The sequence below is a fragment of the Loxodonta africana genome, chromosome 1, assembly GCF_030014295.1.
Source record: "Loxodonta africana isolate mLoxAfr1 chromosome 1, mLoxAfr1.hap2, whole genome shotgun sequence".
Taxonomy (NCBI): domain Eukaryota; kingdom Metazoa; phylum Chordata; class Mammalia; order Proboscidea; family Elephantidae; genus Loxodonta; species Loxodonta africana.
The window spans coordinates 17,410,212-17,426,346 of NC_087342.1; the positions used below are offsets into that span (position 1 = coordinate 17,410,212).

The following is a 16,135-nucleotide window of genomic DNA, read 5'->3' on the forward strand; positions in this document are numbered from 1 at the left end:
AGTTGTTTGACTAATGAGGAGTTTATCAAACATTAGGTACTATTTGATCCCTTTATTGTTAAAATAAAAATCGAATCTAAAAAGCTGGTGGGTAAAATGTTTAAAATGTCTCTCAAAAGTTATCAACAACAACAAAAACTAAGTTAACTTCGTACTTGTGTGTGGCCTCACCAGAATGTTTTTCTGCCATGGGCTTGTGTGGGCTGAAGATCTGTGACAGACTCCCTCTGGCCTCCCCGTGCCCTGCCATTATCCCTGTACTCACGACTCTTCAGGTCGCGAATGTCATCTCTGGAGATGGGATGGAAGACCACATCGTGCCTGGGATCCTCATTCCTCCGCCACCTTCTCCTCAGGGGCTGGGGTAAGAAGGCCTCCACCACAGCATCCAGCAGCTGGTTGGTCAAGAAGTTGATGACAGGGCCCCGAGGGCGGTACTGGAACTCAGAGATGACCCTCCAGCGTCGAAGTAAGCGTCCTGTGCCCAGCGTGGTGGAATCACTGTGAGGGAGGGAGACAGTGAGGGCTTAATGGTGGGGGTGGATAAGGGGAAAACCAGGTGCCCAGGCAGTTAAAGTCCCACTTACTGTGCTTCCACCAGGCTGTTCCGGAAAAAGGCTGGCACATCCAGGGTCCTCAGTCTGTAGGCCACCTAGGACGGAGAATGGGGGGTGGAGATGATGCGAGTGGTGGGAGTGGGTCATTGCAACCTCTTCTGAGACTCTTCCCCACTTTAATGCATTTTTTTGCCCCTGTCTGTTTTCTTTTTTGAACGTGAGCCTAGGACCCCTAGAATGTTTCTCACCCATAGCTGTATCCCTACGCCCTAACCTAACCCAGTGACTGGCGTGGCTTCCTGTTAATGTTTGCTGGTGAGTGAAGGACTTTAGGTCCTTTTTGCCCCACCTCTGCCTAATGTTACAAGAAGGGAATCTGAAATGAATGGCCCCTACCTTGTCTCAGATCCCAGTCTCACCTACTCTTTCTCTCACCACGTGTTTATTAAACATCTGTTATGTTTAGCCAGTTGGCGGAGGCGGTAATCAGGTGCTGGGCCTTATTCAAAGGGCCCACAGTCTGGTGCAGTAGACAAATGCCAACAGATTATTCCATACAGAGTGTGGCGTTCTATAGTAGTAAGAGTAATAATGTTATTATAAAATATAATAGTAATATTATTATTATTTTAAACACTTATTGTGTTCCTGGCACTGTGCTTAGTGCTTTACATACATTATCATTTAAACCTTGACATAACCCATTAACACAGGTACTATTATTAGCCCTATTTTTCTAGATGAGACATTAAATAATTTATCTAAGGTCGTATCTCTAGTAAGTGGTAGAGCAGGGATTTGAATGTGGTGTGTAGGAGTCTAGAGCCTACACCCTCAGCAACTATGCTTTACTGACTATGACTGAGGTGTGGACAAGGGCATGGGAGCCTACGAGAGGGAGCCCCCAGTTCTGTCTGAGAAGTCAAGGAAGGCTTCCTGGAGGTGATATGCCCCCTTGTGCTTCTCCCATATAGTACCAAGAAGTGCAGGTCTTAAGGGACCCCCATAGGGAGGACCTGGGGTGACTTGGCCACCCTCAACTCAGCTCATGGTGAGTTGGTCATTCCAGTCCCTTCTGACATCCATGTCCTGGGGCTTCCTGACCTCCTGCTCTATCAGCATCATCTGGGGGCAAGGGGCTGGATGGATGAATCTAGATGAATGACAAGACTGCAGGACACACAGTTCGGCTCAGCCTTGGCCCTGAACCTGCCAAGACCTCCTCGCCTGCCCAGCCTGGCCTGCAGCACTGACCGAGGCGTCGACCTCTGCAATGGAGGCATTTTCTTCTTCACTGAGCGAGAGCTGGATGATTCTCAAGGGAAGCTCTGGAGATAGGAGAAGCAAAAGCATAATCACTTCATGGTTTTTCCCAGCCATTCCCAGGTAGTCCAGCCCAAGGAGACCACCCCGTTCTACAGGAGGTCACTGGAGGAATCAGGAGAAGTGACCAAGCCTTCTGACTCTCCCCTAGTACTCATTCTACCATGACTCTCATCTTGCTGAGAGGCGAGGTCACCTTCAATCTTTCCTCAGCAAACAGGACAGGCCAGTGGTTTGTGATGTGACAGCTGCCACCACCAGCCCCCGTATCCTACAATTTACCACTGGTGGTGCAAATGGTTAACACGCTTTTTTTGCTGTTAACTGAAAGGTGGAGGTTCGAGTTCTCCCGGAGATGTCTCCGAAGAAGGGCCTGTTGGTCTACTTCTGAAAAATCAGCCAGTGAAAATCCTATGGAGCACAGTACTACTCTGATACACATGGGGGCACCATGAGCCAGAATCGACTCAATAGCAGCTGGTTTAAGGGGAACCTAGAGTTCTGCCCTGTGAGTTTGAAGAACTTAGCTGAGGACCTGTAAGTTTCCCCATCTTCCCCAAAGACGAGAGAAGTGTGGAGGTGGAGATGGTGGGCCATTTGGTTGTACCTGGACTGGCAGTGGGGGTGAAATTGTTCCCAGCCAGGAAGCAACGGCTGTCGATGAAGGCCGGGGGGCATGTGCATCTGGCCTGGCAGCCTGAAGTCTGGGAGATGTAGCAGTGGCCATTGTTGTAGCAGTAATTTACAGGGCAGGACTTGTTCTGACAGAGGAAAGGGTTCTCCACAACTGTAGAGGGAGCAGGGAGGTCAGCAACACCACAGCAGCAGGAGAGATGGAGCGTCCGGCTCATGGAAACCTGCTCCCTTGAAAGACTTGCCTTCTTTCCTGAACACCCACTCAGTCTGCATTCTGCTTGCGGGCCACTCCGAACCCAAAACTATCCTTCTCCCTTTCTCCAGCTACTTCTCTGTCTGGCAACCCTTTTTCCTTTGCCAGGTAGGTTTTCTCCCAGTCTGCTGAGGGGAGTTAAGTGTTTATCAGACCCTCCGCGTCAGAGAAGGACCCAGAAGGCTGGTGGGAGAAGGACTTGCCGGCTGTTTTCCTCACTCCCTCACTTCCACCTCCTTTTCTGCCTTGATAAGCTGTGATTCAACCCCTTCTGAACTCTACTCAGAAGACACAGCAGCCTCTAGATTTTAGCTGGGCATCCGAGAGAGCTTAGTGGAAGCCTCACCACATGGCCTCCGGAGGCTCAGAGGTGCAGGAACAGAGACTGGTAGGAGGACTCAGAGGGAAATTGAGGCACTCCTGCCACTCAAACCCCATGACAGCCTGTCCTGACTTCTGAAGCAGGAGACCTGAACGAGCCCGAGGGCCCAGCTTGCCTCTGGTCATTGGTGCTGTAGGAAGTTCTTTCCCTCTTCCTTCTCCTGGTCAAGCCCCTCTTCAGTCTTCTGCACGGATTTTTCCCCCGACAATGCCTCAGAGTGGCTCTGCCCAGGCCCCTTCCCCATGCCAGTACAACCCCTTCTCTCTCAGCCCCACACCATAAGCCACATTTTCCAAGCCCTCCTCACCCACCCACCCCTATTGAACATTCTAAAGACTTGCTGGGAAAGGGTTTGCCTTTGGCTTTCCTGGGCCCTTAAAGGGCCATTGTCTCCAGAACCTTATCCCACCAGGGCCCTGGCTGCAGCTTACCTGCACAGTGACGTCCATCCCCAGTCATGTGCGGGGGGCAGGCCTCACAGCCCTTCCCAGGAATGCAGCTGACATTCGGAAAGCAGTGCTCACAGGGGTCCCTGAAGCTTTCGCAGTACCGACCGAAGGTGTCCCCATCACAACTGCAGGCGGCCACCTGCAATGGAGAGCCAGTCACTGGGGCAGCCATGAGGCTGAGGCGTTAAGAGCTGCTTGGTGTCCCAGTACTGACCTCTCTGCTCTGAGAGCCCGTGAACCCCGAGTCTTTGTCTTAGCTCAACCATCATCTACTGAGCACCTTCTTCGACCAGGCCCTGGGCCTTCAAGTCCCTGCCTCAGAGGGCACACAGTCCGGTGCCGTTCAGGCTCCCTGCCATTCAACCCCAGAATTTCAGCCATCATCCCTCTCTTTTCATACCCCTCCCCACACCAGACCTTTTTGCCTGAAATCCTTTCTAGAGTAAGATAGGGTCTGAGTTCATACATACATACATGTGTACCTACATACATATTCTGCTATCTCTAGAAAACTGGATCCCACATAAGCTGTGTTTTCCTCACTCCACCTCCCCTTGCTGGCTTTCAGCCACTGCTAAGCACAAGGAAGGAACAGGCAATAACCAAAATTACGACCCAAGGAAAGTAAAACTTTCTGGAAATCTCACATCTCCATCGCTTTTTTCTGATTCTCCTACTGAGCTGACTCTGGAAAGCTCCCTCATACGCAGCCCTCCAGCACTCAGATTTCAACTTCCAAAAGTGGATATTTTGGGATCTCTAGAATAATACTTTGGTTTTAATTTCTGTTTTTCCTACTCTGTATTTTTTCCTTTTCTGCTCCATGGCCTCCCCCACCTCTACCACTTTCAAGTAGCCATTCCCTGCTCAAGCCTCAGGAAAAGTGTGTGCGTGTGTATGCGTGCCCACGTATATAAAGAAACGAAGGGGTGGCAGGGCTTTGCCAGCCAAATACTTTCCTTCCTAGCTCCCCCTTTATAACCATAAAAAGCAGGTAGGACAAAATTCATGGCCTTAGGCCCAGTATCTTGACTAGAAACTCAAATGGAGAAGGATTTTCTTCAAACTGTAGAGATGTCTCTTTTAGCTGCAGGGGGAGAGGAAGGAGAGAATCAAGGAGATTTGGGCTTCCAAGATCAGAGGGGACCTGCACTTCTCTTTCTGACACCATGAAGATGAGGCCCCAAAGAGAAATGGCAGTGTGGTGCTTCTAGACAGATGGGACCTGAAGCAGCCTTAGAAAAGGTCTCCTGTGTCTGAGGAAGGCACTGAAGCAGCAGACCAGCTCCTTGGGCTACTTGTGATGGACAGCTGTATAGATTCATACCCAAGGAAGACATGGACACCTTCCCACCCTGCGCCTCAAGGCCATGCTCTGGATTGGACCCCAGAACTGTGGAACTAGGAACCACCAGGGAATTCTAAGACAGGCTGAGGAAAAAGTTTCCTGTCAGCCAGACAGAATGGGAGCTTGGAGATAAGGTTGGGCTCTAAGCAATAAAGTTATATTCCTTACAGATGTGAGCTTGTGGCCTGAGCTTGGTATCTGTTCTACTCACCTCCCACAGCTCTACCCCACCCGCAATGTGGACATTACTCAGGAGAGGTTGAATTACAGTATCCCTTCAATTCCCATTTCTTTTCCCCTAATATAGGACCCTTCAGCACTCAGATTTCTACTCCCAAAAGTGGATATTTTGGGCAATCTACAATAATATATCGATTTTCATCTGTTTTCCCTACTCTGAAACCTCCCTCCCCCCTTCCACCCAACACTCACCTCGAGGGAAGAATTGCCTGCCCGGCTGGTCTGGTTGTATAAACACTGTCGCTGTGTACTGCAAAAGCAGGCCACAGTGCTGGGCTGCAGTTCAGAAGACAAGCCATTCTTGGCATTTCTTGCTAAAATCTTCAGAGTGAATGGTTCTGGCGACTTTGGTGTCCATAGCAATGTTCCATTCTCTGTCCCAGGGAAGACAAGACCATTGAGAACTTGGAGATCTCTGCTCTGCTGTCTGAAACATCCTGGAGCTGGTTTTATGGTATTTAATGCCCAGATTGCTAATGCTGGGATTTTCCCCACTTCTTTCAGACCACCCCCTAAATATTATCAGGTGTTTCCTTAAGGATGACCCTGGTCATGCTCTAAGCTGGAGGTAGTACCAGCCCAACTTACTGATTACAGGATGGAAGTCCACAGAGGGGAAAGCCTCAAAGGGCAACCCTGCCTGGGCCTGCACCAGGTAGGGTCATCCTGTGGGGGAATGCAGGATAAAGACTAGGATCCTCCCAACACTTCTCCTTCATCCCTTACCCTGATTTCTTGCCCACCCCTGTCACTTCCTGGATCTTTGACCAGCCGCCCTGTCAGACACCAGACTGCAGTGAAACACTGTTATATATATATATATATATATATATATATATATATATATATATATATATATATATATATCCCCATGTGTCTGTCAATTTGTTATACTGTGGTGGCTTGTGTGTTGCTGTGCTGCTGGAAGCTATGCCACCAGTATTTCAAATACTAGCAGGATCATCCATGGTAGACAGGTTTCAGTGGAGCTTCCAGACTAAGACAGACTAGACAGACTAGGAAGATGGACTTGGAGGTCTACTTCTGAAAAAAATTGGCCAGTGAAAACCTATGAATAGCAGCAGAACATCGTCTTATATAGTGTGGGAAGATGAGCCCCTCAGGTTGGAAGCCACTCAAAATACAACTGGGAAAGAACTGCCTCCTCAAAGTAGAGTTGGCTTTAATGGCATGGATGGAGTAAAGCATTCGAAACCTTCTTTTGCTGAGGTGGCACGACTCAAAACGAATAGAAACAGATGCAAACATCCATTAATAATCAGAAAATGGAAGGTATGAAGTATGAATCTAGGAAAATTGGAAGCTGCCAAAGATGAAATCGAACATTTGAAGATAGATATCCTAGACATTAGTGAGCTGAAATGGACTGGTATTGGCCATTTTGAATCAGCCAATCATATGGTCTACTATGGCAGAAATGACAAATTGAAGAGGAATGGCATCACTTTCATGTCAAAAAGAACATGTCAGTGATAGGATAATACTCATATACCTACAAGGAAGACCACTTAATGTGGCTGTTATGGGTTGAATTATGTCCCCCAAAAATGTGCATCAACTTGGCTAGGCCATGATTCCCAGTATTGTGTGGTTGCCTACCATTTTGTGATTTGATGTGATTATCCTATGTGTTGTAAATCCTAACCTTTATGATGTTAACGAGGCAGGATTAGAGCCAGTTATGTTAATGAGGCTGGACCCTATAGGTCGTACCTTGAATCAATCTCTTTCGAGATATAAAAAACAGAATCAAGCAGAGAGAAGAGGGAAGTCCTACCACCAAGAAAGAAGTGCCAGGAAAAGAGTGCATCCTTTGGACTGGGGTTCCTGCACTGAGAAGCTCCTAGACCTGGGAAGATTGATGACAAGGACATTCCCCCAGAGATGACACAGAGAGAAAGCCTTCCCCTGGAGATGGCTGCCTGAATTTCGACTTCTAGCCACCTAAGCTGTGAGAGAATAAATTTATTTGTTAAAGCCATCCATTTGTGGTATTTCTGTTATAGAAGCACTAGATAACAAAGACAATGACTATAATTCAAATTTATGCATCAACCAATAATACCATAGATAAGGAAATTGAAGTTTTTACCAACTTCTGCAGTCTGAAGTTGATCAAACATGCAATTAAGATGCATTGATAATTACTGGCGATTGGAATGTGAAAACTGGAACTAAAGAAGAAGGATCAGTGGTTGGAAAATACAGCCTTGGTGATAGAAACAACACGGAAGATTGAATGATGGAATTTTGCAAGACCAACGACTACTTGAAAATACCTTTTTTTTCCAACAACATAAATGGCGACTATACACAGGAATCAAATCAACTACATTTGTGGAAAGAGATGATGGAGAAACTCAATATAGTCAGTTAAAACAAGGCCAGGGGCTGACTGTGGAACAGACCATCAATTGCTAACATGCAAGTTTAAGTTGAGGCTGAAGAAAATTAGAACAAGTCCACGAGAGCCAAAATATGGCTTTAAGTATATCCCATCTGACTTTAGAGACCATCTCAAGAATAGATTTGACACATTGAACACTAATGACCGAAGACAAGTTGTGGAATGACATCAAGGATGTCATACATGAAGAAAGCAAAAGGTCATTAAAAAGATAGGAAAGAAAGCAAAGACCAAAATGGATGTCAGAAGAGACTCTGACCCTTGCTCTTGAATGTAGAGTAGCTAAAGTGAAAGGAAGGAATGAAGTAAAAGAACTGAACAGAAGATTTCAAAGAGTGGCTTGAGAAGCCAAAGTAAAGTATTATAATGAAATGTGCAAAGACCTGGAGTTAGACAACCAAAGAGGAAGAACACACTTAGCACTTCTCAAGCTGAAAGAACTGAAGAAAAAATTGAAGCCTTGAGTTGCAATTGTGAAGAATTTTACAGGGAAAACATTGAATGACAAAGGAAACATCAAGAGAAGATGGAAGGAATACAGAGAGTCACTGTACCAAAAAGAATTGGTTAATGTTTAACCATTTCAGGAGGCAGCATATGGTTAAGAACCGATGGTACTGAAGGAAGAAGTCAAAGCTGCACTGAAGGGATTGGTGAAAAACAAAGCTCCAGGAGTTAATGAAACGCCAATTGAGAAGTTTCAACAAATGGATACAGTGCTGGAATTGCTCACTTGTCTATGCCAAGAAATTTGGAAGACAGCTTCCTGGCCAACTGACTGGAAGAGATCCATATTTGTGCCCATTCCAAAGAAAGGTGATTCAACAGAATGCAGAAATTATTGATTTATATCATTAATATCACACAGTAATGGTTACGACTGTGTGTCAACTTGGTTGGGCCATGATCCTCAGTGATTTGATCAGTCATATGATAGTGTAATTACTTCCACGATAAGATTTGATATTATGTGATCACCTCCATGATGGGATCTGCTGTGAGTAGCCAATCAGTTGAAAGGGAGTTTACTTGGGCGTGTGGCCTGCATTGAATATAAGTGGACATTCTGGCAAGGCCTGTGGGTGTTCACTCTTTCTGGATCCTGCAGCTGGCTCCTTTTCATCTGATCTCCAGTTCTTAGGACTTGAGCTAGCAGCTTACCTGTGGTCTTGCCTGCTAATCTTTGGGATTCATTGATCTTCACAGCCTGTGAACAAGAGCCCTGCACTCTGACCTGCTGATCTTGGGTTCACCAGCCCCTGTGACTATGTGCATCAGGAGAAGCTTGACCCACGGACATGGGACATTTCAGCCTCTACATCCCTGTGAGCCATTTCCTTGATATAAATTTCTCTCTATATATATATTTATACACTTTACTAGTTTTTCTTCTCTAGAGAACCCAGCCTAAGACACACACACGTGCAAGTAAAATTTTGCTGAAGATCATTCAAAAGCCGTTGCAGCAGTGTTTTGACAAGGAACTTCCAGAAGTTCAATCCAGATTCAGAAGAGAACATGGGACAAGTGATATCATTGCTAATGTCAGGTGGGTCTTGGCTGAAAGCAGAGAATACCATAAAGATGTTTACCTGTGTTTTATTGACTATGCAAAGGAATTTGACTACGTGGATCATAACAAATTATGGATAACATTGTGTAGAGTGGGAATTCCAGAACACTTAATTGTCCTCATGAGGAATGTGTACCTAGACCAAGGGGCAGAACAAGGGGATACTGCATGGTTTAATGTTAGGAAAGTTGTGCATCAGGGTTGTATCCTTTCACCATACTTATTTGATTGAATAGGTCTGGTGAAAGGATACAACCCTGATGCACATCTTTCCTGACTTCAAACAACTGCCTCTTCCTCCATGTATAGGTTCCTCATGAGCACAATTAAGTGTTCTGGAATCCCCATTCTTTGCAATGTTATCCATAATTTGTTATGATCCACACAGTCGAATGCCTTTGCAGAGTCAATAAAACACAGGTAAGCATCCTTCTGATATTCTCTGCTTTCAGCCAGGATCCATCTGATATCAGCAATTATATGCCTGGTTCCACGTCTCTTCTGTATCTGGACTGAATTTCTGTCAGTTTCCTGTCGATATACTGCTGCAGCCACTTTTGAAGGATCTTCAGCAAAATTTTGCTTGCGTGTGATATTAATGGTATTGTTTGATAATTTTTGCATTCAGTTGGATCACCTTTCTTGGGAATAGGCATGAATATGAATCTCTTCCAGTCCGTTGACCAGGTAGCTGTCTTCCAAACTTCTTGGCACAGACAAGTGAGCACTTGCATCCATTTGTTGAAACATCTCAGTTGATATTCCGTCAATTCCTGGAGCCTTGTTTTTCTCCAGTGCCTTTAGTGGAGCTTGGACTTCTTCCTTCAGGACCATTGGTTCCTGATCACATGCTACCTCTTGAAATGGTTGAACATCCACCAATTCTTTTTGGTATAATGACTCTCTGTATTCCTTCCATCTTCTTTTGATGCCTCCTGTGTTGTTTAATATTTTCCCCATAGAATCTTTACTATTGCAACTCGAAGTTTGAATTTCTTCTTCAGTTCTTTCAGCTTGAGAAATGCCGAGAGTGTTCTTCCCTTTTGTTTTTCTATCTCCAGCTCTTTACATATGTCATTATAATACTTTACTTTGTTTTTCTGAGCCGTCCTTGAAATCTTCTGTTCAGTTCTTTTACTTCATCACTTCTTCCTCTTGCTTTAGCTGCTCAACACTCAAAAGCAAGTTTCAGAGTCTCCTCTGACATCCATCTTGGTCTTTTCTTCCTTTCCTGTCTTTTCAATGAGCTCTTGCTTTCTTCATGGATGATGTCCTTCCACCACTTGTCGGTCTTCGGTCACTAGTGTTCAATGCATCAAATCTATTCTTCAGTTGGTTTCTAAATTCAGGTGGGATATACTCAAGGTCATATTTTGGCTCTTGTGGACTTGCTCTGATTTTCCTCAGTTTCAGCTTGAACTTGCATATGAGCAATTGATGGTCTGTTCCGCAGCTGGCCCCTGGCCTTGTTCTGACTGATGATATTGAGCTTTTCCATCGTCTCTTTCCATAGATGTGGTCAATTTGATTTCTGTGTGTTCCATCTGGCAAGGTCCATGTTTATAGTGGCTGTTTGTGTTGGTGAAAGAAGGTATTTTCAATGAAGAAGCTGTTGATCTTGCAAAATTCTATCATGCATCTCCAGCATCATTTCTATCACCAAGGCCCTATTTTCCAACTACCTATCCTTCTTCTTTGTTTACAACTTTCACATTCCGGTCATCAGTAATTATCAGTGCGTCCTGATTGCATGTTTGATCAATTTCAGACTGAGGAAGCTGGTAAAAATCTTCAATTTCTTCATCTTTGGCCTTAGTGGTTGGTACATAATTTGAATAATAGTCATATTAACTGTTCTTCCTTGTAGGCATATGGATATTATCCTGTCACTGACAGCGTTGTATTTCAGGATAGATCTTGAAATGTTCTTTTTGACAACGAATGCAACGCCATTCTTCAAGTTGTCATTCCCAGTATAGTAGACCTTATGATTGTCTGATTCAAAATGGCCAATACGAGTACATTTCAGCTCACTAATGCCTAGGATATTGATATTTATGCATTCCATTTCATTTTTGACTATTTCCAATTTTCCTAGATTCATACTTCATACATTCCATGTTCCAATTATTAATGAATGTTCGCAGCTGTTTCTTCTCATTTTGAGTCGTGCCACATCAGCAAATGAAGATCCGAAAGCTTGACTCCATCCACGTCATTAAGGTCGACTCTACTTTGAGGAGGCAACTCTTTCCCAGTCATCTTTTGAATGCCTTCCAACCTGGGGGGCTCATGTTCTGCACTATATCAGACAGTGTTCTGCTGGTATTCATAAGGTTTTCACTGGCTAATTCTTTTCAGAAGTAAACTGCCGGGTCCTTCTTCCTAGTCTTTCTTAGTCTGGAAGCTCAGATGAAACCTGTCTGTCATGGGTGATCCTGCTGGTATCTAAATACTGGTGGCATACCTTCCAGCATCACAGCAACACAAAAGCCCCCGCAGTAGGACAAATTGACAGACATGGGGGACACACACACACACACACACATATATATATATATATATAGTCTTTTAATCAAGCCTGTCTTATATATCTGAAGAAAATGGGAAAGCCTCCAGCAGGTTGAAAGGAGCTGATAGTAGGGAATAGATGAGAATAACTTCTAGCCATCACTCTTCCAGAGAGGAATCTAGTGGAGAAAAAAGTCTTTCAATAGTGTTACCTTTCATCTGAGAGAATGCCACATGGAGCAAAAGGGAAACAAACAATCCCTTCTTGTGCACAGAGAAAGAAACAGAGGCAGAGAGGTGATCAGAACTCAGAATAAGGTTATGTAAGGGCTTTGGTTTAGCAGAGAAGGGTTGCCAGCATAATTGGTGCTGACAACAGAAGAAAAATTGCACTCTTTGTGCTTTGATCTGTGGACCAGATCACGGGTGCAGGCCTGGGGTCTCTGATGCCATTACTGAGATTGAGAAACGAAGCTTTGGTTGGTCCCAGCACTGAAAATCAGGCGACGAGAGACAAAGCTAGGTAAACATGGTTAACAAACACATAAAAATAGTGAGAAATGTATCAAAGGCATTTGTGTTTCTTTAAATCTTGTTCCACGTTATATCCTTTAAACAGACATGGAAATGTTTTAAACTAGCATTTGTTAATTGTTGTACTTCATTATTCTAAAACTATGGTGATTGTATAAAGACCCTATTATATTATATTGAGATTAAATGCTCTTTGAATTAGTTGTACATGTTCAGAGTCAGCCTAGCTAGTTGACCAAATCACCATAAATCCATCACTACTATTCACTGGAGGGCACCTACTTGAATCATAGGAATCATTTCTATGAAATCCTGACCCTGGATATCAAATGGAAGTGACAGTAATTGCACAGGGTATATAGACGCAAAATTATCCAAAACTTGACTCTGACCTCATCTCCTACTTCCCCAGCCAAACATTCTTACCAAAGAGTGTGAAGTCAGTAGAGTTGTGTCTGAGAGAGAAAGTGACATTTTCCGAGGAGCTGGTATACTGAATCCACTCGGTCTGCCCCTTGAAGGCTTTAATCTCAAGAGCCCCCTTGATAGACGGCGGGTACTGATCTGAAACACAAAGAGGAGACTCGGGGTCTGAGGCAGGGCACTATCTTCCTTACCAGCCTCTTTTCTCTTTCTCCAGTCCTCTGGTTTGTGTGAAGCATTCCCAGGGCTATGACCCACCTCCGGGAGCAGGGATTGTTTTGTGTACCTGCTTGTTGGGGTTGAATTGCCCAAGGGGCCAAACCTTTAGCTTCCCTTTTTCTACCTCCTCCTCAAACACTTCAAGTTTTTTCCTGAACAGCATGCTGCTATATTGGATGTGACACAAAATGAACCAGAGAGCCAGGTTGTTCAGGCCATCACAGAGTTTTACCTTTGGAAAAGGGCTGAAAACCATGATGTCTAGATGAACGTTGCATTTGTCAGGAAATACAGAAGTAAAAAACTTTTCACTGGTCTCTGTTTTGTGAGACCTGCTATTTCCATTTCATTTTTTGCCCATTCGTTATTTAGCAAACACTTATTAAGCACCTACTATGTGGCTAGTGGCACTGGTTTTTTTTGTGTGTGTGTGTGTGGCTGGCACTGTTCTAGGTAGAGAGGATATATCAATGAACAAAACAGATGAAAACCCCTGCCCTTATGGAGCTGACAGTCTTGAGGGGGGTGGGGTGGGAAAAGATACATATAAAAAATTATAAAACTGTTAGACAGGTATAAATGCTAAGGAGAAAAAATAAAGCAGGGAAGGTGAATAGAAAGTGTGGGCGAGTGTGAAGTTTTAGATAGGGTAGCCAAGAAAAGCCTCGCTGAGAAGGTGACATTGGAATAAAGACTTGAAGGAGGTGAGGAAGTGAGCCTTTGGCTGTCTGAGGGAAGAGCATATCGGTCAAAGAGGACAGTAAGTGTAAAAGCTCTGAGTTGAGAGCAAGCCTGGCATGTGTGAAGAACAGCGAAGAAGCTGGTAGAGCTGGTTGAAGTGACAGCAGTAAGAAGTAGCAGGAGAAGAGTTCAGAGAGGCAGTGAATAGGGTTGACAGGGTCTTGAAGGTCATCACGACTGAGTGGGCTGGGGAGTCATTGGAAGATTTTGAGCAGAGGAGTAACACAAGCAAAAATATCTGTTAAATGAATTAAAAAAAAGGGGGGTTTCACGGAATGGGGGCTTCTGATCTGCTCCCTAACTCTAGAAACACCTCTCTGGGTCTCGTGCCACTTACTGAGGGTGGCATTAATCTCCTGGAATCTTCTAAAGAGCATCCTAGTATGCAGTCCAGCATTTACATTCTGCATGGCCAGAGAGTCAAAGATGCATTGTGGATCTTCATTACACTCAGAGGCCAAACTCAGATTCGAGGAGGCATTTCTCAGTTGGTCAAGGAAGACAGGGGTGAAGTTGGAAGGCAGCTGGTCACTCCTCTTGCCAAGGATACTTGTTCCATTGATTTTCCCTGTAACATATGAGATATGATGGTAATGGTACCAGGGGTGGGGCTCCAGTTGTATTTTTGCTGTGTCTACCCCTTACCCTCAGTTTATATGACTTGGGGCAGAGGGAGGGAGGTGTGGAGGGACTGAATGGCTCTCAGCTTCTGGTCCAGAGATCCCCGTTCAGTGAGTGAGGGGTTACCCAGTTTTCACATCCTATCTCCCAAGTAGAGAAATGCAGGTGGGATGGGGTAGGGGTGGGGCAAATCTGGGGTGGCATCAGGTGCCTCAGAGTCTCCTCCTGACCTTTTTACCCTGCTCTTACAAAGGACAGAGGTCTGGGCCCCATAAGCCTGAGGGAAAAACATCTCTCCCTTCCCTCATCCTGCCCCTACCCCATCTGCCCTGAGGACTCAGGCCCAGACTTACAGCTCATTCCATAGTGAAAAATCATCTCCTCAGAGCTCTCTTGGGGAACGGTGGAGCCATTGGGTCTCCTGAAGTCATCATCTGGATTGTCGTTCCAGACTCCTGAAGAACAGAGTAGGAAGTTGGTCGTCCTGGGATTGTGGCTCTCCTCTTTCTTGGGAGCACCCAAAGAGTGATATTCAATATGTAAGGAGGGGTAGGAGGGGGCCTGGGAAGCCTCCTTCAGTTGCATCCGTTCTTGGTTCAGTCCTCCAGGAAGAGGGGAGAGGACCATGACCTCATACCTCGCCCCTCTCCTTTAGCGAGGGGGGAAGAAAGTGAAGAGGAAATGGAGGAAGAGAAGGAATGTGGGGATGCAAGCAGAAAGAGGGGAAAGATTTGGGGCAGAAAGGGGATAAGAGGGGAAGGAGAGGGTGGCTGCCCCCCACCCTCCCCAGAGCCCATTCTGGATGCTCCCTTGGCTGCCCTGAAATCTGGAGATTTAGGAGAAGGACAGGAAGCGAGCCTCAAAAGTAGCTGAGAGAAGCCCCTCCTCCCTCACCCACCAGCCCTGTGCCCTGAGAGTTCAGCTCCAAGGAGGTTGAGAAAGGGAAACAGCTTGGGATGTCCATAGGCCAGCAGGAGAGAGAGCTGCTTTCCACCTGGAGGTCTGGGCCCCTGCGTCAGCCACTGCCTCAGAGGCAGGGTCTGACCTGCTTCTTACCCAGGAGGCCCTCTGTGCGGTTTTTATACTCCTCTGGAAGGCTGGAGGAAGCATGGAGGATGTTGGAGAGAGCTATCACTGAGATGGTCACTGTCCCATCAAAGTTGGCTGAGACCAGGGAGCCATTGCGGGTCAGTATGATTCCAGTGGTGTTGAATATCTCCTGGCCTAGGACTTTGGGAAACAGATGAAGAAATCATAGGCATCTTGGGGGTTGGGGAATGATAGCTAAAACATATGGGGTTTCTTTCTAGGGTGATGAAAATGGTCTAAAATTGACTGTAGTGATGGTTGTACGTATCTGTGAATACATGTGCTAAAACCCATCAAATTATTATTTCAAGGGGGTGAATCGTATAGTATGTGAACTGTATTTCAATAAAGGTGTTACAGAAAAAGGAGGAGACTAAGAAGAAGCAAAAGGAGAAGAAACCATCCAGGAGCCCTGAAGGCCTAGGACCTGCTAGTTGGAGGGTCACTGTGCAGAGGGGAGACTCTGAGAACAGCTCTGTGATGTCCTGGGAGCACTATCTCTAGCGGCACAGAGGACACCTCCAAAACCCATACCACTTCCTTCTTGGGGACTAAAGATGGTTATCAAAGGAGAAGACTCAGCACTGGAAGGCGGGACAGAAGTGGGGGGGGGGACATTTAATGCCCTGCTCATGGGGTGAAGAAGCTGCTGCGTTACAGCTGCTGAAGGGACGGGGTGGCAACCCCTCTCTTCTGCCTCCCCCCTGCCCCCGCCTGTTTCTACCTTCACATTCCAACACACACTGCTCCCAGGGCACTGAGCAACCCAGGGAAGCAGAAGAGGGTGGCTGACCACTGTCCTCAGCCT

At 45.7% G+C, this 16,135-nt stretch overlaps 1 protein-coding gene across 1 annotated transcript in view; it reads right to left on the minus strand.

Annotated features, from left to right (window-relative positions):
• Nucleotides 1-16,135, minus strand: part of MUC4 (mucin 4, cell surface associated) — a 41,026-nt gene that overhangs the window by 4,284 nt on the left and 20,607 nt on the right. The window contains exons 14-23 of the mRNA XM_064295050.1: nt 15,295-15,462; nt 14,592-14,693; nt 13,955-14,185; nt 12,661-12,798; nt 5,381-5,562; nt 3,583-3,739; nt 2,488-2,667; nt 1,812-1,885; nt 588-652; nt 266-501 (exon numbers count right to left, since the gene is read on the minus strand). Of these exons, the coding sequence (XP_064151120.1) occupies nt 266-501; nt 588-652; nt 1,812-1,885; nt 2,488-2,667; nt 3,583-3,739; nt 5,381-5,562; nt 12,661-12,798; nt 13,955-14,185; nt 14,592-14,693; nt 15,295-15,462 (1,533 nt within the window). The remainder of the gene's footprint in view (nt 1-265; nt 502-587; nt 653-1,811; nt 1,886-2,487; nt 2,668-3,582; nt 3,740-5,380; nt 5,563-12,660; nt 12,799-13,954; nt 14,186-14,591; nt 14,694-15,294; nt 15,463-16,135) is intronic.